General features: G+C 39.3%; 1 protein-coding gene across 1 annotated transcript in view; it reads left to right on the forward strand.

Annotated features, from left to right (window-relative positions):
- Positions 1-743: 743 nt before the first annotated feature.
- LOC104517641 (extracellular sulfatase Sulf-2) overlaps positions 744-24,606 on the forward strand; it is a gene marked incomplete at its 5' end in the record, with an annotated part of 32,183 nt that continues 8,320 nt past the window's right edge. The window contains 7 exons of the mRNA XM_010173665.1: positions 744-919; positions 3,947-4,075; positions 5,026-5,082; positions 5,801-5,930; positions 15,884-16,091; positions 22,269-22,512; positions 24,327-24,423. Coding sequence (XP_010171967.1) covers positions 744-919; positions 3,947-4,075; positions 5,026-5,082; positions 5,801-5,930; positions 15,884-16,091; positions 22,269-22,512; positions 24,327-24,423 — 1,041 coding nt within the window. The remainder of the gene's footprint in view (positions 920-3,946; positions 4,076-5,025; positions 5,083-5,800; positions 5,931-15,883; positions 16,092-22,268; positions 22,513-24,326; positions 24,424-24,606) is intronic.

Consider the following 24,606-nt stretch of genomic DNA (forward strand, 5'->3'; position numbering starts at 1 on the left):
CTTCTGTGCTGATGCGTTCTGGATCTGTGTAAGGCACCACTTTTGTGGTCTCCCACCACCTTCGTACCTTTGCAAGCGAAAATGTCATAGATAAATTGATCTGTGGTGCTTAAGTTGGTACATTTCACATAAAGATTCTCATGTAAATCTACTGAAGCAGCCACAAACAGAGTTAAGGCTCCTTTTAATTCTCCTTGTTAGTTCTCTCTCCAGTGAGAGAGTATGACTGAGTGATATTTATCTGGAAGAGATTTTGCAAATACTCTGCATAATGGGGACTCATTTGTCTGAAGGCAAGGTCATTGAGTGTTGCTTAAATAAGTATGAGATTCAAAATGCTGTCATTTTATTAAAATTGTTTGCTGCAGGAAAAGGATAAAGGTAGAGAGAAAACTTCAAAAATTATTATCACCTTGAAACTTTTATCTCTGTTACTATATGTATTTAGTACTATCTTGACAGCTCTCATGCAAAATACTGAACCCAAACACTTTTGAAAATATGACATGCTAATATGTTTACTTTAAAACAGAAGTTTGCCTTGTCATAGCCACAATATTCGGTTAGTAAAATTATTATGCAGTTATGGATTATTCTGAATGGTTCATTGTGATAACTCAGTGCCATCCTGAACTGTTGTTATTTATTTGTATATTACACATAGGAAGAAAATTATATCCCATATTTTACATATAGTACTACTCAGTGGAATTAAATTTATATTTTGTTTTGCTTTTTTCCAGATTTACAATACATTGGTTGAAACAGGTGAACTGGACAATACGTATATAATATACACAGCAGACCATGGTTATCACATTGGGCAGTTTGGGCTGGTGAAAGGGAAGTCCATGCCATATGAGTTTGATATCAGAGTTCCTTTCTATGTCCGAGGTCCAAATGTGGAGGCTGGATCCTTGTAAGTTCTTGGCCATTGTGTGTGTATGTAGTGATCAGAAAAATCCTTTCTGTTCACATCCTTAGTTATATTGTCTTGGCATCCAAATGGAGGCATGAAGTCCTGTCCTTCCTGACTGACTTCCTGCTCACCTTTGGCAGAAAAATATGTCTACTCAGGCAGCAGGTGCTGTTGCCTTTTTGCTTGCATAGGTGTGCAGCCTGAGCCACTGCAGTTTTGTGGATGTAGCTGAAAAAGCCACTTTGAAATATGTCTGATCTAGGAAATGCTTATTTGCCTCCTTTTGAGAGGTGCAAATAATACACAACTATGACATTTTCAAGGTAAAAAATATATTGTGTAATGTTCACTGACACGGTAGATAATTATTGCTGAACATTAAAGTGGAACCATTTGTTTCAGTTTATAATCAGAATGTACATAATAGTTCATATATTATCATCCACAAAAGATTCTTTTTGGTTCATCCTTTGAGATTACTTGGTTAGGGATGTTTGTCGGATGCACGCAAGCATGCAGAATATGCCTGTTAATTAAAATGGTAGCTTTGATCAGCTAAGAAATTATGTAAATACACTTTCTAAGTAATTATTTCAATAGCAAATATTTGCACTTAAGTAATGATTTTGGACAGAGTGCCATAATTTGCTGCCTTTTATTTATATCAGTGTGCATGTTTTAGCATAATTAACACGCACAAAGTCTTCCATACACAATTTTTTTTCTTTACTGCAGAGGAACAGATCCAATGTGCAATATGGTAGCAAATAGTTGTAAAAAAAATTTCATTCCATTTGCTGGTTAAATTCACTGATTCACATTATCAGTAGACACAAAAATTTTAAATTCTGTAGATATTGCACTATGTGTCTAATTTGTTTATAACAGTTATGCATGTGAAATAAACAATATTACTTTTCTAAAGGGCAGGGGAAGGATTCCTCAGGTGGAATTAAACATATTACCTCAGCATTGAAAAAGGTTTGTCTGCAGCAGCACTAAATTTCAAGTGAGCTGGATTAGCCTCCTAGGAACCTGCTCTCTTTCCCCTTGACTGCAGGTTTTGGCCTTACTGGAGAGGCAGTGCTGATATGGCCCAAGTGGACTGAGATAATTTTTCTGCAACATGCAATGCTAGAGACCAGCCACCTCATGTCTCGTTCAAGGATCTTTACACCCAGGCATACATAAAATCTGCAAAACCATCCCACTGAATTTTTATTTTTCAGTGGCTTCTGAAGATGAAAAAATGTTTCTATTAGAATCAGAGGAGTCAGCCTGACAGAGTCTAACAGAACAGGGCCCATCGCAGTATAACAAATAGGAAGAACAGGATAAAATACCTTGAGGGGGGAATATATCAGATAATAAATTTATCCTCCCTTTCAGCCTGTTTTTCTTTAAATGGTAGAACTTCAATCATCTGTGTTTTGCATGAACCTTGTGTTTTTCCTGCAGAGTAATTGTCATGACTCCCTTTTGATGCTGACGAAGATTTAGTAGCAGTCACTGTAGCAAGTCATTACTAAGCTCTCATTTCTTTTACCAAATGTGCTACACCACAATTATTAGTAATTAAAATCAAATTAGGTACATCAATTTAATTCATCATCCATGCTCTTGTCAGTGCCTGTTTGCTCACTCGCTCAAAAATGTAGTAATTTTTGAATGGTGTCTCATTAATTAGTGTGAATTTAGCAGCTTTCTTCTGTCCTGTATTTTAAGCTAGAATTCTGCACTGACATGTATAGCAGCCCATCTGGTCCCATCCTTCCTTTGTGCCTGCAAATCATAGCACAGTGATTCTTTATGTTCAACACTGTAGAAGACTGTATAGCAGTATGCTCACTTTCTCTTTTTTTTTGCCACTTTTAAGAAATCAAGTGCCCTACTTGAATTTTTTAAAAAGTAGAAAAATAAATAGTACGCAGCTGATAAACAGTAGGTATATATGTAATATTGTGAGTAATTACACAATACTGTCGTAGACATATTTGAGACAAGTTTGTAAGGTTCAACATAAACTGAAGACACTTTGCAAAACCAGACCCATAGTAAAACCAAGTCACATGATGGGAAATTTGGGCTTTGATTTAGCTCCTGTATGCTGCGCTGTGCAACCAGATGCTCTGATCTGCAAACTCACCCATATTGTGCTGTGGCAGTTCAAGGGATCTGGGGATAGGAACTGTCTGTGCTACTCAGGAGTTGATGCCAATGTTTTAAAACCAAATTTGAAGTCAGTTTGAGTTCAAATATTGTCCTGCTAACTGTGGTGGCTAAGGAGCAGCATATGCCATACTCTACTCAGTAACAGGGCATGACTGTTTCTAAGTGTTTGCAGAATGGATAGCTTGGGAAGACATTATTCCAATTAAATCTGTGCTTTTGTTTTCTCTCTCTTTTCTTTTCTTTTTTTTTTCTCCATAACTTTTTCCTCTCTACTTTCTCTTTCCTGATCTCTTTCCTTTTCCTGTCTCCCACTCTGCATTAGCAGCAACTTTTAGTCATTTCCTGTAGTGTCTAGCAATATATTTTTCATCATATTCTATTCAGAACATGCTTACTGTGATATTAGCTGAAGTACTTGCTTCTACAGCATATTTTGAAACAGATGTGCTACCTGCCAGATCTACTTTTTAATAAAGTCATCAGCATATTTGGCAGACACTTTGATTCTGTAAGACATCCAAGGAGTTTTTTCAATACCTTCTCATGTTTTGAAAGACTTTTGAACCCTCTTTTGCAATAATGAACTAACTTTGCCTTATGAACTACTTTGCTTTCTTGAAAATGCTCTATGCTAAAGTTTTAAATCTTCATATTAGTCCCCCTTGTTGTTATGCAACTTACCTATATTCTACGTTTTAATTCCCTTCATGGAAAGGAAGTGGATTGTGTTCTCTTTTCTTATTTGCAGGTGTCACAAAATAAGCCTTTTCAGCTCCCAGGTCTCTGTAGAAGAGCTGGAGTTGCTTGCTATCATTGCACAGACATTAAACCAGGCTCTCATATATATTTTTTCAGGAATCCTCACATTGTGTTGAATATTGATCTTGCACCTACAATTCTAGATATTGCTGGATTGGATATTCCATCTGATATGGATGGTAAATCCATTCTCAAGCTTCTGGATTCTGAGAGACCAGTGAATAGGTAAGAAATGTAAATGTATGTGTAAACATGCATGTGTTTGTACAGGAAACTGAGCAAGGATTCAGCAACACACAGCAAATTTAAAGGAAAATATAATAAAATTACCATCTATATGACTACATAATTCACTGGAAAATCTAAAGACCTATTTGGCAATATGTTACTGACTTCAGTTACTCATTTTCATTTTGTGAGGTTCATATACTAGATATATGGCATGTATGGCATGCGGATATACTAAATGTAATCTGTGTAGCAGTGAGAGGGCTATACGTGAAGGTCTTTAGCTATATGAGTTATAGATTTTAAGTGTCTCTGTGGCATCATTTGTAGCAAATCATTTCATATTGAAAAAATTGTAGAATAATTGAGTTGAAAGGGTTGATTGTGTATCAGACTATAATATAAAGACAGACTAGCACTCAGAATTGCAGTTATTATTTCAGACCTTCCATCAATACTTTCATTGGAAAAAGACTGAGGAAGAGAATTTGACTGGATGCTTGCTAGAGAAAATCAGCAGCAAAAAAGAAGAAGATTTGTTTTACAAGTACTTGGGTGGAGGGAAGAGGGGAAAAGGAGCAGCTGCTTTAGGATCTGATACTTTGCGGGTAGTTTGCAGGCTAAGAACCCAAACTGGAGTCAGGAAATCCTGATTTAATTTGCAATCCTTTGTGATCAAGGACAATTCATTTAATCCCCTGTGCCTTAAACATGCTTATGTTGAAATAGTTGTACTGTGTGAATCTGTTGTGGATTTTGTCCCTGTGAGAACAGATCTATCCTATGTTTGTTCGTGATTTGCACTGGAGAGGCATGTGTGCCTGCTTCATAAAGCTGGATGTCCCCTTGTGCAGTCATATGTAGTGTTTCTCATCTGAATTGAGTGGGATTTGATTTGATTACTGGTTTTGTGGGAATTGCTTCTTCCTTTCCTTGTTTACTCCTAGGTTCCATTTAAAGAAAAAGATGAAGGTATGGAGAGACTCATTCCTAGTGGAAAGAGGGTAAGGAAAGTGTTAATCACAAAGCCCAGTCTTTTTAAATAGAAGTATACTGAATAGCTAAAGCCAAAGCAGCTCTCTACCACAGACCTAGAGCCATTTAGCTGTGCCAGCAGGGACACGGCTGCAGTATGCCTAATGGCAGTGATTGTGTGATGGGAGGGAATGTATGGCCTTTGCCTACAGCCTGCATGAATGTGCTATTGAGGAGGGGGAAGGGGAGTTTTACTTGGATTGAGAGATGGAAAGGCATCCTGTTTTTCTTTCAGCTGCTGCCCCTCGACCTTCCCACTTGTATCATGGGAATATGAATAACCCTTCCTCTCTATGTGTTCATCTGCTGGCCATTCCCTCTATGCCTCTGCCTTAATAGGTAACAAGAGGCATGAAGGGTTTGCAAAGTGCAGCCCTGCAGAGTGAGGGGGATACGGTCTCTTTATATCGACTGTTGTTACTGCCTGCCAGTCGGACATGAAACACACTGCTTGGATTTGTATGTTTTTGTACGCTCCCTGAGAGCATGATAAATAACTGCATGCTATCGAAGATTGTAATAAGTGCTAGTTTCTACTGGACTATTAATTTTGGCCACCAGTGATGCTATGGACTTGTCTGATAACCTGCTTGCGTGAGCCTTTTCAGCAAACTGTATGTATATCTTGGAATTAATATTAATGCAAAAATAAACGTGGTTTGGTTTTGGTTGTTTTTTTTTCCCTAGTAAACTACTGCATAAGAGAGAGAATGAGAAGGTAGATGCCCAAGAAGAAAACTTTCTACCCAAATACCAGCGTGTGAAAGACCTCTGTCAGCGAGCTGAGTATCAAACAGCTTGTGAACAGCTTGGCCAGGTAAGGCATCGTACCCCTGACTGAAAGCAAGCAGTTGTAGTTGGGCTAAGCTTAACACCTTAACTGTGACAATGTCCTTCACTTTGTTATCAATGGCAGCTTATAAATTAAATGGCTCATTCTGTGGCCTTTGCTCAAAACTGTATTACAGCATTTATGAGATGGACTGTCAGTCAGGAAATTGCTGATTCAAGTGTTTCTGTATTGATTTCTGACTACTGTTAAGAGAACTGCCTAGGCTGTTTTAACATTTTGTTCCCCAAACAGAATGTGGTTTGGGATTCGTTAGCGATGAGAAGCGACAATGAACCTAACAGATTAGCTGCCTCCAAATACATGTAGCTGCCTTGCTTTAAATTCTTAATTTAACTCATTTTGTCGTTATTGTTTGGAATTACATATAATAATGGGAAGCTAACATTCTGTGAACTCAATATATCCCTTTTGTTAACAAAAATACACTATGAAAACGCACGTGTGAGTATGACTGCAGGTGGCCTGTGTGTATATGGGCACAATGCTCATCGATTGTGTGTCATTTCTCTTGTTGTTACATAACTGGTCTGTGCAGATACGAAAATACGTTCACTTTCGATCCAAGTTATGTAGAAGAAATTCAGTAAACAAAATTTAGAGTAGTATCAGTACGTGGTCTCAGCACAGAAGGTTTGCAAATTTACCAGAGCAGTGCAAAGGCATAGCAAAGCTGTCACCAGCAGCTCCACTCTTGGGGGAGTTCTTATCCTCTGTATGACTGTGTGCCATTGCTTTCTCAGGCAGGTACTGGTCAGAGTAGCCCCTTCCAAGGACTGTAACACATTCAGTCTGTGGAGGTGCGGACAAAGGGGTGAAAGTAGATGTGTCCACATGGTAATGTGTGTTATTAGACTGGCATTACCTCATATCCTGGCAGCTCAGAGGGCTGTTGGAGTGTCAGTCTGTGGAGTATAACTGGCAGACATGATCTGAATGTCCTACCAAGGATATAGTCAGTAATGGACGACTTAGGCTGCAGTAATTAGTTTCCTGCTGTCGGAGGCCAGACTCCCTGCTTCTGGCTCTACTGATCACAGGTTCGGTGCACCTGTGAAATGAGTCCATTGCTTCTTAGGTGTTTGGGTCCAATTTATATGTATAAGCATTTTCCAGATGTTCTTTTCCTCCTGTGGCTTCTTTGTCAGATATAGTATACAGAGGGATTATAATGCCCTGTTCTTCCTAAAGATATTGAACTGCAGTAGTTTATTGTCATCAGATGTCTTGAGCTGAAATTGATGGGTGGGAGCAAGCCATTGTTTTTCGAATTTGCAGTGTTCTTTGAGAAACTGTGTGAAAAGTCATTGTTTCTGCTACAACATAATCTGGTAAGTAGTTTGGGGAAATTGAGCTTTTCTTTTTCCATCAGTATTTTCCCTTTGAGAGATGTTTCAACTTCTTCCTTTTGTCTTCGTCTTCCCAATTATTTTGAACATTATTGTAAGTACAGAGGGGAAAAGAGACTTTCCAAGTCCGTGTTGTCACTGAAGCTGTCTCTTTGCATAAGGTAACTTAGCTACATTCAGGCTTTCTTACTCTAATTACCACTTGTCTCAGTTATGGAAGAGAGAGGAAAGGCCCTGTATTGTCTACACACATTCACAGGCTTATGTTTTCTTCCATGGATAATAAAATATCTTTGACATCTGTAAGAAGTGGGCATAAAATGTCAACTCTGTACTCAGAATTGCCAATAAATTCTGAAGTGAAGGTGTGCTAATAAGAGATGCATATGCTGCATCCTCATTGTCAGGAGACAGAGAGGAGAGGAATTGTTTTGAGCTGTTCAGTCAGACGTAATTGGAAGTGATAGGATGAAATTGAGCAAAAAACGAAATTTAAGTTGGACATCAGGAAAAATTGCCTAACAATCAAGTCAATTAGAGTCTGGGAAGGGCTCTCAAGGGAGTCCCAATCCATCTAACCCCTGCTCTAGAGAATATGTCCTAGTAGTCTGTCTAGACAGCAATGGGAGATGAATGTGTGTTTTTGAGGATAAATTGTGTCTAAATATGGGTGCACCCAAAAGTCTTTTCAGAGTAAAGCAAGACTAACTTCTAAAATGATAAATGTTGTCTGTTTGCTGGTGCTGTTCACAGCTCTGCATAGTAAGTAGAATGAGCCCAAATGAATAACATACCACTGCCTTGGGGGAGTTTATGGTATACAGATACAGTGGTTATTTAGCAGATGTCTCCTGATCCTGCAGGACACTTTATTATTGTGCATTTAACAGTATCTGGAATGTTCAGTGTAAAAGGTGAGTTTTCACATCCTGATGCAAGATGAAGAGAAGTCTGTATAAGAATTAGGTGAAAGTTTGCTAAAGTCATTGAGAGTCTTTCTTTTGACTCAAACAAGTTTTTGGGACCTGCTGTTCCATGCACAGAGAAGGCTGAGCAGTACCAGGGAATCTGAAATGTGAGCAGGAGACAAGGAGCACAAATGGAGCACAAAGACTCAGAAAGGGAGTGAATGAGAAGAGACAAGGACAGAGCTTAGAGTAAAGGAGAGGTAAAGAAAGCTTTGAATGTGAGATGGAGAATTTGAAATTCTGCTTTGTGAGCATGCAAGTTTGTGAATACAGTTCTATCACCACAAAATGCTCTTCCTTTGCAAATCTCTGTCACCCTCCTTGACCTATAATCGTTTTGATAAGAGAGCACCAGGATCATGGAGATGAGGCTATTCACACTGCTTAAAACCTTGTTTCAGAGTCCATTATGTGGGACTTTTTTGGCCACACTAATATATGTAAATTCTTCTGAGCGCAATGGGAATCTGTGTGTTGCCATGTTTTCTTTTTCAGTTAGTAGGGTTTGGTCTGTGTTAGTTATTTGCATCCAACAAAGGGTGACTGTAGGCTCAGATGAAAGAGCAGCTCAGCATTTATATTCGAGGATTTAAAAAAGATGAGCTCTTTCTTCCCACATGAAATAAAAAACATTTATCCTAGTACCTAATGGCTTCCACACAGATTTTTTTCTCTTCAGTGTAGTTCAGCCTTTCATTCTAAACTGGCTGGTAAGTGGAAGCTGACCCACTTTTATCTGGCGGCCTGCATTAATGTGCTTTTGTGGAAGCCAATTATGATATCAGCATTGCTCTGTAGAGTATTCCCAGCAACTCCACAGTATCATAACAACAGCTGCACAAAATCTCCCTCTAACTAATTTGCCAACTTTGTGTACATTTTTTAAACATGAAATACCTGCAGCACTGCTGATTGCTATAGGGAATCTATGCTGTACATGTTAAAAAAAATTATATATATATATAAAATTTGTCTTTAGCAGGACCTGGCATAGTACAATAATTTTACTAACTTATGGAGAAAAAAATAGTTATCTGAATTCACATTATTGCCTTTTCAAATCCTGTTTATTTTCAAAGCTCTGTTTATGTGCATATCTGATACAATTAGTATTTGACTTTAAATAGCACTAGGAAGTATTAGTTTATATGACAGGGGTTTTTTTTTCACCAGGAGAACATTCAAAATGCAAAAATTTGCATTTTGTTTCCTTCAGATGTCCTGCAAATGAAAGGTTTAATACACAGTCTTCCCTTTGACTGCTTTGTGCTGTACCAGGATCATGAAGGGATAGTCTTTTTTTGTAACTGGCATGAAAATACCATAAGTAAAAGTATGTCACTCAGTTGGTCCCCCCAGTTCTCTGCCATGACATGGCATAGCAGTGATGAAAACTATTCTGATCACTGTGTGCTTTCCTACAGCAGTTCCTGAGTGGTACCTCTGGATGATATTCCTGCCACCATAATCATTGTTAGCCATTGCCTAGTGCCAAAGGTGGAACAGCAGAAAAAAATTACTTACTTTTTCTCCTTTTGCTGAAGGCACTGTAGCTTGAACTTAGGTTAGCCAGACCTAGGAAACTAAGTCAGGTTCTATAAGGAATTTCTTTAAAAACTGGGAAGAAGGTTTTTGATCTGTGTATCTTTTGTGGTTGTCCAGTTCTTTTGTACCCAGCAGAGATATCTTGAGGTTACTAAAGAATTTAGGTTCTGCTGTTAAGTGAAGCTAGAATCCAGATAATTTTAATAGCTCTTTAGGTAGATCTTTGGAGTTCCTGAATTCTAGTGTGAGTTGCACATGCTCAGCAACTTTCAGGATCTGGTTCTTAATCTGTGATTGCAACAAGAAATGACTTGTTGATAACTTCATACATTAAAAATTTTATCAGCCCTCAACCTGATAACATGAGGAGACAGCAAACTATGATAATTAAAATCATCATGATTTATTAAGGGCTGTTATTTAAGGATTGTATTCCTTATCAGGAATTATAATTAACAAAACTGTTCTCCTCCTTTAGCCAGAAATAGCTTGTAATGATTTCTAGAGGCTATTTTACTTATGGGGTTTTTTGCTGCTGTTACTTCACAAAACCAAGAAATTTCCATCTCTTGTTAACTGAGATTTTTAAACTTCTTGTCATTGCAGTAGTGGAGGTTGCAAGTAGCTTGCCAAAATCAATACCAACATTTAATAAAAACACCAAATTTTTCAAATATCTTGACATGAGTAGCAGTGTTGTTTAGTTCAAAAGACAATGAGCTGGAGGTCAGGAGACTGACTTCAGCCTCAGAACTGTTACAGGCTCGATGTGGGACCTCAGAGAAATCAATTCCCCTTTTGGTGCTGCTGTTTTATTCCTCCACCACTAATGTAATTTCTGCTTAGGCTGCACTCACTCCTTAGCTTCTGCAGTACCTAACACAGCAGCTGGGACCATTTGATACCACAATCCAATTACTATATTAATAATAAATGAATTATATAATTGTAATCTTAAATTTAGCTGAATACCTGATGTTTCATTGGTGTGCTGGTTGATTGTCCCATCTGCCTCACTTCAGCTACAGTTTGGGGCATTTAAAAGCCCTCCAAATTGTCTGTCAATAAATTGTTCATCCATCTTATACTTTAAGGTTTGAGTGATATGTAGTGTGTGACAACTGAAACTGAGCTGAGAGCCCAGAGGTCTGAATCTCCAAAAATCGTGAGCCAGTGTAATGAAATAATGTCCAGTTGGAATGAAGACCAAGCAGTGCTATTTATATACTGATGACATGAAATAGAGGAAATTAGACTTATTCTTTGCCAATGGATAAAATTGGAAGAAGGTACAGAGAAGGGAAAAAAAACCTCAACAAAAATGTTAAAAGATTAAGAACATAATGCCTGTTGGGAAGAGTTAAGAAACTGAGCATAGTCAGTAAAAAAATAGCTGAGGAGGGAGGAATCTGTCTGCATGAATCAAGAGATGCTGTACAGAGGACACGAGCCAATTATTTTCTGTCAACAAGAACAGAGAGGTAGTAATGTGCATGAGACAAACAGTGGGAAATTCAGGTTGACTCTTTCCTGAAACCTGTAACAGCTGAGCAGTAGGATGAGCTGCCAGCAACAGCAGTAGAAATACCTCGTGTAGAGAAGGGGTTTGCATCCCTCTCTGGATTTTGCTGTTTTGTCCTCATTAGCCAAATAAAAAATAACACAAGGAGGAAACCAAAGCAAAAGATAAGAGCTAACTAAACTGTAACTTCAGCTGTTTACTACTAAGTAAACTGTAACTGTATTGTTTCATACAAGATAAAAAATGTGGCCTGACTACCCATAAATTAATTTAGACTGGAAGTTAGAATATTTCTAGGCATTAAAGCAGTTTGTCTCTAGCTCACCATCCAATGTGGCAGCAAGAATGGGGTTCAGAAATCATCCTCATACTAAAGAAGATGGTTATTGCTGAAATGTTTTTGTCAGGTTGTTGGCAGGGACAGAGGACTTTATTATCCTGCAGAAACTTTGATTCCTAGAGCCTATATTCCTAAAACTGTTAGGGAGGGAGCCTTGCTGGCAGCTAACTGATCAGATAGTTTCACTATTCACTTCCCTGTAAAAGGGAATGGAATCTCTTTCGCTTAACAAAAAGAGGAGCTGATGAGACACAGCATGATGATTTAGGGCTCAGCTCTGAAAGCTGTATGTTTCAACTGGAATCTTTTCTTAGCCAGGCTTGTGTGATCAGCCCATTTCCCCCAAAGAAAACAATGTCAATTGAGAGAGATGCACTGAGGGAAATGAGTGAATTGTAGGAAAAAATCCTACAGGGAAGGTCATGGCTATTTATTTCTGATTGGGGCCTCAAGTAATGACTTTGAATTAACATCTGTGATTGCAGTAGCGTTAAGAAGACATTGATGCACAGTAATGCAAAAACCACTTCATGGTGATGGAAACTATGAAGGAAATAGTGGGGTTTTGACACACAGAAAAATATGTGCCTTTTTCTGCAAAGGGGTCATTTGCATGTTCAAGGTGAATGGTGTTATGGGAGGGAAACAGGGCATCTGTTCAGTGTACAACTGCTGCTGTTAAGATTCATGTTTCATAAGATACTGAAGTCCTGATTTACTCTTGTTGATACATACAGCAAGTAGTTTGGGCTGGAGGGGAGAATATATGTTACAAACTCTTCTTTTCACCTTTGCAGTGCAAACAGTAGCACTAATTTCTCCATTAAACTAAAGCCCAGACTCTTCTGCTTTGCAAACAAATAACTGAGTAGCATGTGTTGTGCAGTGGGAGGTAGGGTAGAGGATGGAGTAGAAGTGTTAGAACAAGCCCAGCACAGTAGGTGGCAGAAAGCACAAGCACAGCAGCTAACTTGGCCTTGCCTGAAGATGGTGGGAAATCTCCAGCTGGAACAGCTTTAATGATTAAATGAGGTGTCTGGAAAGTTTTGCACAACGTGAGCCTGATGGACTTTGGGACATATTGCAAAAGCCATTTGTTTGATGGCTTGAGTAGCTGTTCTGCATGGCTTTACAAGAGGAAAGACAGATTCTTCCTTTGGAGTTTTGATATGAGCTGAGATAAGATTGTGTGGGAGTCTGGGTTTTCCACAGACTTTTAGTTTGTGTTAAACTGCCCTCCCTTCCAGGACTTGACTCTTGTGAGATATTACAAGCTATAGAACTTGAATTATGAACACATCTTTTGGTCTAATGAAGAAAAGACCTGAAAAGTTAGGGGCAAGTGGTGAACTAAGGGTTCTTTGTTTTCTTGACTGGTTGAGTTAATCCACTATTCACGTGTAATTATGTTTTGCTGCCGGATGGTTATCATTTGTACCTGTGAGCCAAAGTATCTCTGGGGCACTCTGGAGTTCTTCATATAGAGTTAATTATTTAAGTGATTACCTCTTAGAAGATATTTTAGTTGCTTCCAGGGTTGACACAGGTTTCTGCATGATGGTATGCTGTGCACTAGAAACTAATTCAAAATGCCAAAATTCACAATGTTTAAACTTCTTGACTGTCAAGCAGAGGTTTTCACAATTCCCTGGCAATTACTGCCCTTTTTCCCTACGTTTGAAAGCATCCTGTGGAAATGACTGCAATTGATACAGCTGTGATATTGACCTAGAGAATGAATTTGTGTTTGTACACAAGCAGACTAAGGGTAAGTTGCTGAATCCCAGACACATTCACATACATGCCCATATCTGTTTTGGGGAAAAAAGTAAGAGACTTTTCTTTTTCTGTTTTGTTTTGGGTTTTTTTTCCTTCCTCCCCAGTGTGTTCAATATTTGCTTCTAAAGTTATTTCTGTAGTTCTGCACTGCAGTCCTTCGGCAGTGGGCCTGTTAATGGATACAATGTGCCCTTGCAGCAAAGCCTTTAAGAAGTTTTCACTGCAGCATACAGCTGCCTTGGAAAGATTTAAACTGCAACAAAAAATAGAGGATTTTTTCCAGTTCACCTGGAGGGGAAAATGAGCATCACTTTCTTGACAGGAGATGAAAGAAATAGAGTAAAAAAATATTTTTGGGCCACACATCAGAGGACTTATTTACAGTAGTTCTCATCATGGCATTTAACTTGCCTTCTGTTGCATCTTAATTTTGCATGTATCAGATACCTACAGCATAGTGCTCTACTGAGCAGAAAATGCAGCTTGTTCATGTGTTTTCAAAAATAAGGTTCAGATTAATTGAAATGGGAAACAGCAACAAACATTTTTATATCTTTTTCTCATGTGAAAGAAACCATTGCTTATTCTAATAAAATAACTTTTACTTCAAACCTCAGTCTGTGCATCAATCAGTGCTAGGCATTTATGAGAAATACTAATAAAATTAAGACTCAGCAGTTTGTTCTTCAAAGGTTGTTTTTGTTCTATACCCCATATAGGTAAATGTGTCCTGCTTTACAGATGAAGACAGTGACACAAAGATGTCTGATTCAGATGTCTTATTGTCAGTATCTCTCGCTGATTTGCTATGATTCTTTGTGCTAAAAGTTAAGCCAGGTTCATCCACGTCAGTGCGAGGCTTTGATTGTACAGGAGCTTGGACACAGTATCTGCGCCGAAGAAGTAACCATAGCTCAGGAGACTTGGCATCCAATTCTCTGAGGAAATAAGTGGACACACCGTAAAAATCTGATAGTTTTAAATGAGAGGAACTCCTGTGGACATAGATAAATCCACTGTAACTGGCCAGTTCGCTTCCAACTCCTGTTAAATTCTTTATAATAAAAAGCACAGCAATACTGTTTTCTTAGTTTGCTGTCATGCAAACAACGGAGGGAATTTCAGTGGCAAGTGTAGGCTTTATTGTCCTAGCCTGGGCACACCTTTCTGTGGGAACTGAAGTGACTGAATCTCTCTCGTAGAGCTGCAGGCTGCTGTAAAATATCATCTCACTTGGGAACTGTTGCTGTTTCTCCTTCTGTTCTTGTATTTGGAAAATTCTCAATATTCCAGTGAGTCCTGGAGGCACAGACGTAGGATTTTGTAATAGGGGAAAAAGAGGAACGCCTCTCAAGACTCAGCAGAAAGCTGAAGTGTTTCCGAGAGCTTCTATTTAAAGCAGTAGCAACTGCTACTGTGAGGGTTTTTAATGTATCTCAAAGCTGAACTCTGTAGCTAGTCATGTGTTGGTAAATAAAGGAGTAGGTGAGATCGTTTTGTGATGTATCCTGGAAGTGGGTAAAACTTCTGTGCCAGGTTGAAGGTGGCTAAACTCCCTTGCCCTTGGCACAGCTCTGACAGCAGCACAAAGGCAGCTGTAAGCAAGTTACTTCAGGTTTTCAGTAACAAAAGGATTTGGAGATGAGAGATGAGATTTTCTCTAGTTTGAGTGGAAGAGGGAGGGAATTCACACTTCCCAGGCATCCAGTGCAGCTCACCATTGCTAGTCAAGCCCAGGGGTGTTGAATGGGAAAAGCTATTAGAAACACTCAAGATGGAGATAAACTCGTCTTAACTACAGACTTACATAGCTGATCCAGTTATACTCACGCTTTTAAAAGTCAGTGAAGAGAAATAAGTGCTTCTGCAGGGCAATCCTTTTTCTTATCTCTTTTATACGGCCACTTGAGGATGAAGTGAATTATACCCTGGAAGTGACTGTTCCTGGTTTTTGACTGTCAAACGGTCTAGATAACCAGCTCAGACTAGATCTTTACAAGAAGGGAATCCACAACTTGGATGAAACCATCTCACCATAGATTCCTGCCAGCCTGACAAACACACTTGCTGGTAGGCAAGAATTCTTTTCAAATCTGCGAATAAGACTGGATTGTCCTTGGTTTATGCCATAGTTATGGTTCTGGAAGTTGTCACTTGTCACCTCCATGTTTTTAGCTGTAGTATTGATTTTGATAACTTTCCATTGTTCTGCCTCCAAGAAACAAATGCAAGAGTATTCCAAAGAATTCCTTTTTTTGTCTGAAAATGGGAGGTTACAAAAAAAAAAAATATGTTTTGGTAGTGGGTGATAGATGAGCCCTAGCTTACTACAGTCGTGCTTCTGATAGATCACTGGAGCTGACCATTAGACAAAGCACAGTTGGGACAGAGTTTTAATGACCAAATTTTTCTTCCAGAAATGGCAGTGTGTGGAAGATGCCAGTGGAAAGCTCAAGCTACACAAGTGCAAGGGAATGGCAAACTTGTCAGCTGCAGGGAACAGCAAAGGCACCTCCAATATTTTGCCCAAGTATTACAACAGGAATAGTGAAGACTGCAATTGTGAAGAGAACGAGTACAAGCTGAGCCATATCGGAAGGAGAAAGAAACTCTTCTCCAAGAAAAGTAAGTGAACCCACTGTATCTTCTGTCTCTGCCTTAGAAAACTGCAGTTTGTTTGCTAACACACATAATTGTCCCGGTTTTCATGGGCATTGAATTCTGTCAGCATATTTACTGTGTATCTAACTTGTAAACAGTGTCTCTGTAGGAAGAGGAGTGTTTTGGTCCAAAATAGGGTCTTCTATTTATGTCTTTCAAAACTGGGAAATGCAGACACTGAAATGACGAGCAGCACATCCTTACATAGGCCATGAAACAGGAACAGTGTTTTACAGCAAATACTCCAGTTTTCAGTAGGTACTGCAATGCTTGGAGCTGTTACTGCAGTAATTTATTTTTAATAAGGATGCGTGTGCTTTGTTACAGAAGCTACTTGCTTCTAATATCCGTTCCCTGTGCTCAGTCAGCAGAGACGAGGCTGACTTTCAAGCAGAGATCACGTCCAAAGGGGATGACTGTTTCTAGTTTCCTTGGCACAGATCACGTGCGTTTTCAGAAGGCCCATTCCACTGGCCCTGTATTAAACCTTAGTCAGACTAACATCTATATTTGAACTACCTAGTCTAATTATAGATTAAAGAGGCAAACGGCAGCACAGAATTATTATTCACTTGTAATGTTTCTTTCGTCTCACTCCACAAATACAGAACCTTAATTATTTAGCAGATTAGTCTTTCTGTATAATGACCTGGCACAAGCTTCAAACAGAGAGTTTAAATTGATTTTCTCCTATTATATTTGCCTTGCAAGCTGATTAGTACCTACTAAGCTAATTTTTAGTTGAAAAAAATTACTGGTTCCGGGATGAAATTACCCAACTATACTTGCTATCTAAATATGTGGCACAGCAGATAATCTTTAAATAATACCAGAACTTGCAGTTCAATTAACTTTTTTTTTAAGTCACACAGAAGAAAGTTCAGTCATGGGGAGTCAAATAACACTAGATCGAAGGCACTTAAATAAGAAGAGGAAAACAATTTAAGTGAGGGTGACATAATGCTATCTGATAATAGTTAACACTTACTTAAGTACTTTTCATCTGTGTCAAGCTTCTTAAACATTAACTAATTTTCACAACATCCAGAGGAGGTGGTTAAGTGTATAATTACCTTTAGTTTATTTATGAAGGAGGTTGAGGTAAACAAAGAGAAGGTTGCTTCCTCTAGCAGAGGGATGAGAATTGTGGGTTTTTTCCCATGTTCTGCTCAGAAGAGGCAAAGTTTACACTGTACCCTTCAGCTCACTTGCCTCATGGAACCATAAGGCGTAAACTTTAGCAGCATAAGATAGGACCTCAACAATCGTGTTCCCATTGCTCGTGTCCTGAGTAAATAAACAGACTCCACAGATGCTTTGTTTTTCCTCTCTGCCCACATCCAGGGTGTGCCATACAGTGGAAGAGATTAGCTTGGACCTATTGATATAGACTCTTTGATTTGGTGTTGGCTATTCTTTTGTGTGCACTTATCTAATAAATCACACACTGGATGCAAGCAAGCACAAAGCAATACAAGTCAAAGTAACATACCAGTGTTTTTCTAAACAGCTTGCCCAGAAAGCTGGATCACTGGATTGTGAACAGTAAGAGGGGGACCTGAATACTGATGATGTGTATTTGGATTTTTATGACCTGTTTCATGAGACTTGGGATAAAATGCAGTCTGTGCTGGGTAGCATAGTTCTGAGGGCACCTTTGGGGTCTGCTGATCATACTGCAGCCCTACTTGAATGTCAGTAGATGCTATTCATCACATTGAACAATAGCTAAATAGAAAACAGAAGTTTCAAACTGGGCTAGGGTCACGTCCACATTAATGCTCTAGCTCACAGCAGTAGTGTAGTTTGGAAGGAAACACCCTGATCACTCCCTTCTATGATGCACAATAGAGATGGATTTGCAGAGCAATTTGGGTGGATTCTAATCTATAGCCATTTGTAGAAAAGTAAATTGGATGCCCTGCTTCTAGGGTGCATCAGGTGTGTTGCAAACCTTGATGAGGGTATGAGGATTAGTATTTCAGAAAGATGAAAACCAGTCATGTGTAGTGAGAACATGTGGTCTAAAAGACCAGACTAAATTGCAGATAGAGGGGCTGGAACACCAAATGTTTTTATTAAATAATTACTTTCTAATGTAGGCATTGTCTAGACCCAATGTCAGGTGCACCAGTGCGTTTAGCAGGCAGCAGCGTTTTCTAAATTGAGTAAATTCAGTCGCAAAACAGTGTCATGTCGTGCTCATGCCGTTTGGGTCATGTACAAATACACAACCTGCCTGCAAAGCTTTTACATGCTAGAAACACATAAGCATTAATACTGGGTACATCTGGGTTTGGGTGCCAGGAATGTTTGTATTTCTGTGTCCTCTTTATTTTCTTTAGTATGGTTTTATTTTTATAAGAAAGATGAAACAAAGCTTTGCAGTAGGAAAAAGTTTAAAGTAATATTGAGCTCTTAAAATCTTTGTCTGTGTTGTGGTCTATTATGTTTTTCTGGCTGTGGATTTGATCTCCTCCTACTGTGATGAACAAGTGCATGTGATTAAAGGAGTCATTAAGCTGCATGTAGAGAAATTACGATGGGCCACACAGATTTGTAAACAACAAACAGAAGTGTGTACAAAGGGGCTAGTGCATTTTTATTCCAATTTTTATGTCATTCATTTTTCTTTTGAGGTAGTCTCGATGCTGGAGCAAAATGACCTTCTTTGTTATTAAAAAAACCCAAAACCTCAAAACTGAACATCAGCTGCTTTAAAGATAATGCATTTGAAGTATAATTTTTAATGGTAGTTGTGATAAACTGGATGTTAAAAAGGTTTTTGGATTGTTTTTTTTCCTCTTTGAAATATCTAAGGACATGGATTCAAAATAAGATTTCTAGAAATCCCTAGGTAACTAATGCCCAAGAAAAAACACCTCTAAACCTTTATCTGTGTTTCTAGACACCTGAGGTATTTTCAAGAATTTTACTTCAAAGTACCTAATTTTCTTTTGGTGTCATAGAAAAAAGATGCTTCTTCTCTGCAAAATTCTGGAAAATACATAGACATTACTGGGAAACATCAAGCAGGAATTCATGAGGGTAGTGGTGGATGTTTTCCTTGTGGCACGTGTAGAAGCAGAGCCCTTGCATACTGCCTTACTCTGTTGTCATTGTGATGCTGGAAAATACATCAGATTGAAAATACCTGTGTAGAGTAAGTGTCAACAGGGAAGACCAAGAGTTCTCTGTCTTCTGCAGTGTTCCCAATGAGCAGCTTTGGGGAAATTGCCATCCAGTAGTTGTAGTTGGTTACAATCTTCTCAGTTATCCCCAAGAGAAGGAATCATTTCCAAATGAGCTCACTGTTAAATCATTAATTTGGCAGCTGCAAAATAAGTAATAAGGCTTGAATGATGAGGATGTGACAAGAGTTAAATATGAACCCAAAGGCTGGACATGTTTATATCAGATAGGAAGTTTATGGTTTTATCAGTGCTTCGCTTTATTCAGTTGAATAATAATTTTGGATACTGCAGTTTGTGCTTTCACTAGACTGTGAAACCAAAAAATAGTAACAAATCAGGCGTGTTTGAGTCTCTAGGTTGTCTGGGGAAATCTGGACCAGAACAGCGTACTTCCTTTCAGGCTCCAATGAAGACAAACATGCTTGTCAAGTGGTCCAGGAAGACACAGCTGGATGAGTAGGGCACTGAAATGCGGTTAGATGTCTTGGGCTTAGATTCCTCTGGACTCCATTTTCAGACTCAGTTCTGAGGATGCAGCTTTTCAGCAGTTGCATCTCTAAGACAGCTGGCTTCTGTAAGACCAGAGGAAGAGATGCCTCAGGACTCATAGAACTTACCAAAGCCAAATTTTAATGCCTTGATAAAGGGAGTATAGGTGTTTGGGGCTGAATATTTAACAGCCCTAGATCTACTTTTGTTTGTGGGTTGTGTACACAGGCAAATGAATTGGAGACTAAAACTTAAACCTGGAGGAGGATCAACTAATAAGTAATTAGATGTTGGTATTTATGCCTGCAGTGCACTTTGCAGGTGGGAGAGCACAGCACGGATGACTATTGATCCTATTAAATATTTTAACCACTCCCTCTGAAAATAATGGAGTTTGGTCCTAATCACAGCGCTGAGTCAGCACTGTGGATAGCATGTTGCAATAAAGCAAGACACGAAGTCCTGTATGAGCTGTCTCACTGCAGACCAATTTGTTTGTTGTAAGGCTGGGTTAGTTTGGCTGCAAGGGCCAGGTAACTCCTGGCTTCTAATTCTTCAGGGACATGTGTAGACAACAGTTCCCTGCAGCTATCTGCTGAGATCCAACACACAGGATTGGCCTATTAGACTTGGAAGGAAGGTAAATTGTTAGTTGGCTGAACTTAACAAGATGAAATGAGGGAACAATTAAAGAAATGGGAGTTTATACTTTTAATATAATTGTTAGGGTGTAGCTTTTTGGAACTTCCTCCTACTTCTGAAAAGATGGGTGTTTCCTTCTCATTTAGTCAAACATTTCCTGAATGGGTGCCTGAAATAGGGTTGGTCTTTTGGGTTTTTTTTTCCCTTCAGCAGTGACTCACCTGGCTTAATATGAGCAATAAACTTTGAACCACAGGTGGAAAATGTGCAAAGCCAGACCATCCAGCTGGTATTCTACTTTCTATGTGTGGCACTGACAAGAATATAGTGCTTGGACCAGTTTCAGGTGGGAGGAGATGTTTATTTCTCTTCCCACAGTCTACAAAATGGCTTTTGGGGCTTTGTGATCTGTTTGGAATTAATGTAAAGCTTCTTGAAAAAAGTCATTCTGTATTAATGCCAAAGCATGCCAGTTGACATGAATATTGGTCAATTTTGGTTGTTCTACCTTCCATTCCTTTTTTTTCCCTGCTTGTTTCGCAATGGAGATTATGCCATAAAGAAAGTTGTTTTTTCTGTGGAGTTTGGGATGGCAAGAAAGATCAGTCTTCTCATTTGGCACATTGAGTTGAGTTTGGCACACAGTTGAGTTTCCACTTATCAGATGGTGGAAGAAAGATATTCTTAAGATGTGCTGTGTGTTTCTGCTCTGTGTAAAGAAGTGACCCGAGGAGCCAAGGGACTTGATTGTTTCCAGTTATGTCTTAGATGACTCCAAGCCTCATATACAGAGCAAATGAGTGGGCAGAAGAGAAGCTATAGGACTGAGGTGGTACTTTTTTCTCAAGGAGTGAGATGATTATGCTTCCTGCAATGAGTGACTCTCAGCAGCCGTTGGCAGTGAGCAGGAAATATGGTCAGAGATGGACTCCATCATCCAGTAGGGAAGTTTAGCTACAGATTTAGACTCCATAACTAGGATATGTTTGTGCCATTCCAGACCAAACGTAAGAGGAGCTCTGGGGCTTTGGGCTGGGACAGAGAACTTTGGAAAGCAGTAGCAGTGAAAAGATCAAAGAGAATCTGGTCCTATGTAGTGACAATTCATAGCAGATGTTTCATTTTGCCTTTGGGCTGCAAATACAGAAGCAAAGTCTGAGGGAGTGTATAGCACTGGAGGGTGTGCACTGACTGGTCTGCACATCAGGAAAATCATTGCAAAGAAAATAATTAGATGTGGATGAAAGTAAAGATTCAGATATTAATCCCCAAAAAAATAAAAATTATTTTACCTTAAAGAATGAGCACAGAATTGAGAAAAGGCTCAAGATAAACACTGGGAATATTTGGTACATCTTAAAGGAAGTGTCGCAGTGGAGCATTGTATGGTGGATGGTAGAAAACTATTAGTAGAGAGCTAGTCTGCAAGGATGACCCAAGATCTTACTGTCATGGTTCATTTTTAAGATCTTACTGCCACCTCGTGCCTCTTGGGGGGAAGGGCAGAGTCTCTTCAAATGAGCTGTTTGCTTTTCAAGTGAGATTGGACAAGTACATTTTCTTTCCCCTCTGCCATCCTTGTGCATTTGCATTACATCTGCCCCTCTCTCTCATGCCCTCGGGTGTCCATCTATCCATGCCAAAGATAATGAAGCAGCAGCTCAGAGGACAGCTGCAGCAAACGCCATTTGTCATCCAGTTAATTCCAAATGTCGCAGGATGAGCTGTTTTTTCCCTCCCAAGAACCACAAAGAGGACCAGATTGTAACATGCTGTTTCTCCTCCTCTCAATCCTTTCCCTTCCTTTTCCATGCAGAATACAAACCAAGCTATGTCCGGAATCGCTCCATCCGCTCGGTATCTGTTGAGCTGGATGGAGCCATTTACAGCTTGGGTTTAGAGGATGCCTACCAACCTGTCTTACCAAGAAACATCACCAAGCAGCACAGGGTACAGAGGGCTATTCCTCATGAGGAGGAAGATAAAGATGTGGGGGAATACAGTGGCACTGGTGGCATTGTGGAGTACACGGCCCCTAACCTCGTAAAAGTGACTCACAGGTGAGTGCACGTGGTGTATTTTAAAAGCTTTTGCTGCTTAGGTGTCTGCTTGACATAAATGGATGTGTTAACTTGTTCTAAGCATATCGTGTCCCTTTTGAATACCCAGTCTAGCTTCACTAAAATTCCTATTCTCATCTGTACAACAGCTTTCAGTTTAGTTTTAATTCTGTCACATACCGAGGGCCATAAAGCTATTGCAGAACTGCAGCAGTGCTCTTGTATCTTCTGTGCTTTGGAGACAGCAGTCACTGGGAGGACAAGCAAAGCTGCGTGCAACAGTTGTGTGTACGCCCATGTGAAACCAGGAAGAGCTCTACCCATGGAAATCTCAGTGTGGGGCGGGTGACCTGGCCTGTCTGAAGGCCAAAGGCTCTAAGTGGAGTGTGACTTTGCTTAATGTCATTGGTTGCTTTGTATTTCAAACATCAAATCAGTCCTAAGGGAAGAAGCAGCCTCTCAGAGCTCTCTGTAGCCAGTGCTAGGAAAGGAAAATCTATATTATGGATGAAGTTGGATGGATCAGGAGCTTTGGGAAATGGAACATTGTCTGGGCACTCTAATAGCTAAAAGTCTGTTCCTCAGTGTGCAAGTCTAGGGGCTGATGATGTATCTTCAGCTACACTTAATTAGTTTAGTCACCATTTCTGCTTGCGAATTATCAGGAAATCCACCGATCATTATTGATTACATTCATTAAATTGTTTAATGACTGGCTCATATAAACATGCATGAGGCAGTTAGCTGCTGTTGAAATCTGTGGTTTCCATTTGACTTCTGTTTACAGAGTTAGAGACTGGCTAATACAAGGAAACGCAGCTAGGTTGGCATCAGAGAATTGCTCCCTCTGAGCCCAGCTCTGGTGAATGTTCAGGACCCATAAATCACTGTTGTGCTTTTCTTCTGGAACAAGTTAAATTGGTTTTTGCTGCCTTATTGGGTGAATCCCAAATCCAGACAAGGAATTGTCAGGAAGGTTGCACATAATTCATGAGGAGCCCCCAGGAACACTTGCAGAAAAGAATGCAATGGGACAACATGCATGTCATCGTGGTTAAAAGAAAATTAAGGAGTATGAAAATACTCAGCTTTAATTTAAACAAGCATTCAAAAAACTACATGGTGTTTGTTAACCCCTAATAAACTTCTCAGGTAAATCTGTCAAGCAAGTTTTGTTTGTTAGTTTTTAAAAGAGTTTTAAAATCTGGATTGCATTAGAAGTTAGTGAAACATAAGTACTTTAAATTGTCAGAGGTTATTTTGCCTTTGAAGTCAGGGAGATATCTTTGAAAAATTTTTATCCCTTTGTAGAAAACAGCAAAATTTATTTATTTTGTTTTGTTTTTTTCCCCTTTTCTTTATGGTTTAGTAATACATCTTATAAAAAGTACTTTATCTTTGCCCATACCCTGGTGTCACTTAATTATGCATAGGGAAATTGCTTCTGAGCAATGCTTTCTGTGCTTGCTGGTTAGCAGATTATTTATGCAGACAGCCTAATGAATAAGCAAGAACTCTGCACAGCACAATTTACATATAGAAATTTAACAGGCAACAGGTTCTGCTTGACAGGAATATTCTCCTTGAATTCTTCTAGTTCTGAAAAATTTCCATGGCAACTCAAACCCAAACTTCTTTCCCAGCTCATAGCACACTCTTCTCTTGAATGAACATCAGTTTTTTGAACTCTGCTTGTCATTCCCAATCTGGCTTCTCATCTGTCCTGGAATTGTGTTATTAAAACCAGCTGTTTGCATTGCTCTGTACATGTGTGTATCCACTATAACAAACATTGTTTGCTTTCCCATGCCAAGGTGCTATATCCTGGAGAATGATACCGTCCAGTGTGACACAGATCTGTACAGGTCACTGCAAGCTTGGAAGGACCATAAACTTCATATTGACCACGAGGTCAGTGATGTTATCAGTCACGCATTTCCAGTGTGTGTTTTTAGTGTGGTTTTCTGTGGGCTGATAGGATCATGCTGACTGTGTCTGTCTGCCTCTGGGTATCTGTGTCCTTCCCTGGAACCTTTTGAACTTGCTGGCTGATTTCAGAATAGGTATTTCAGAGATAATTAAGTTATTACAAGT

The sequence above is a fragment of the Antrostomus carolinensis genome, unplaced genomic scaffold, assembly GCF_000700745.2.
Source record: "Antrostomus carolinensis isolate BGI_N321 unplaced genomic scaffold, ASM70074v2 scaffold30758, whole genome shotgun sequence".
NCBI classification, from domain to species: Eukaryota; Metazoa; Chordata; class Aves; order Caprimulgiformes; family Caprimulgidae; genus Antrostomus; species Antrostomus carolinensis.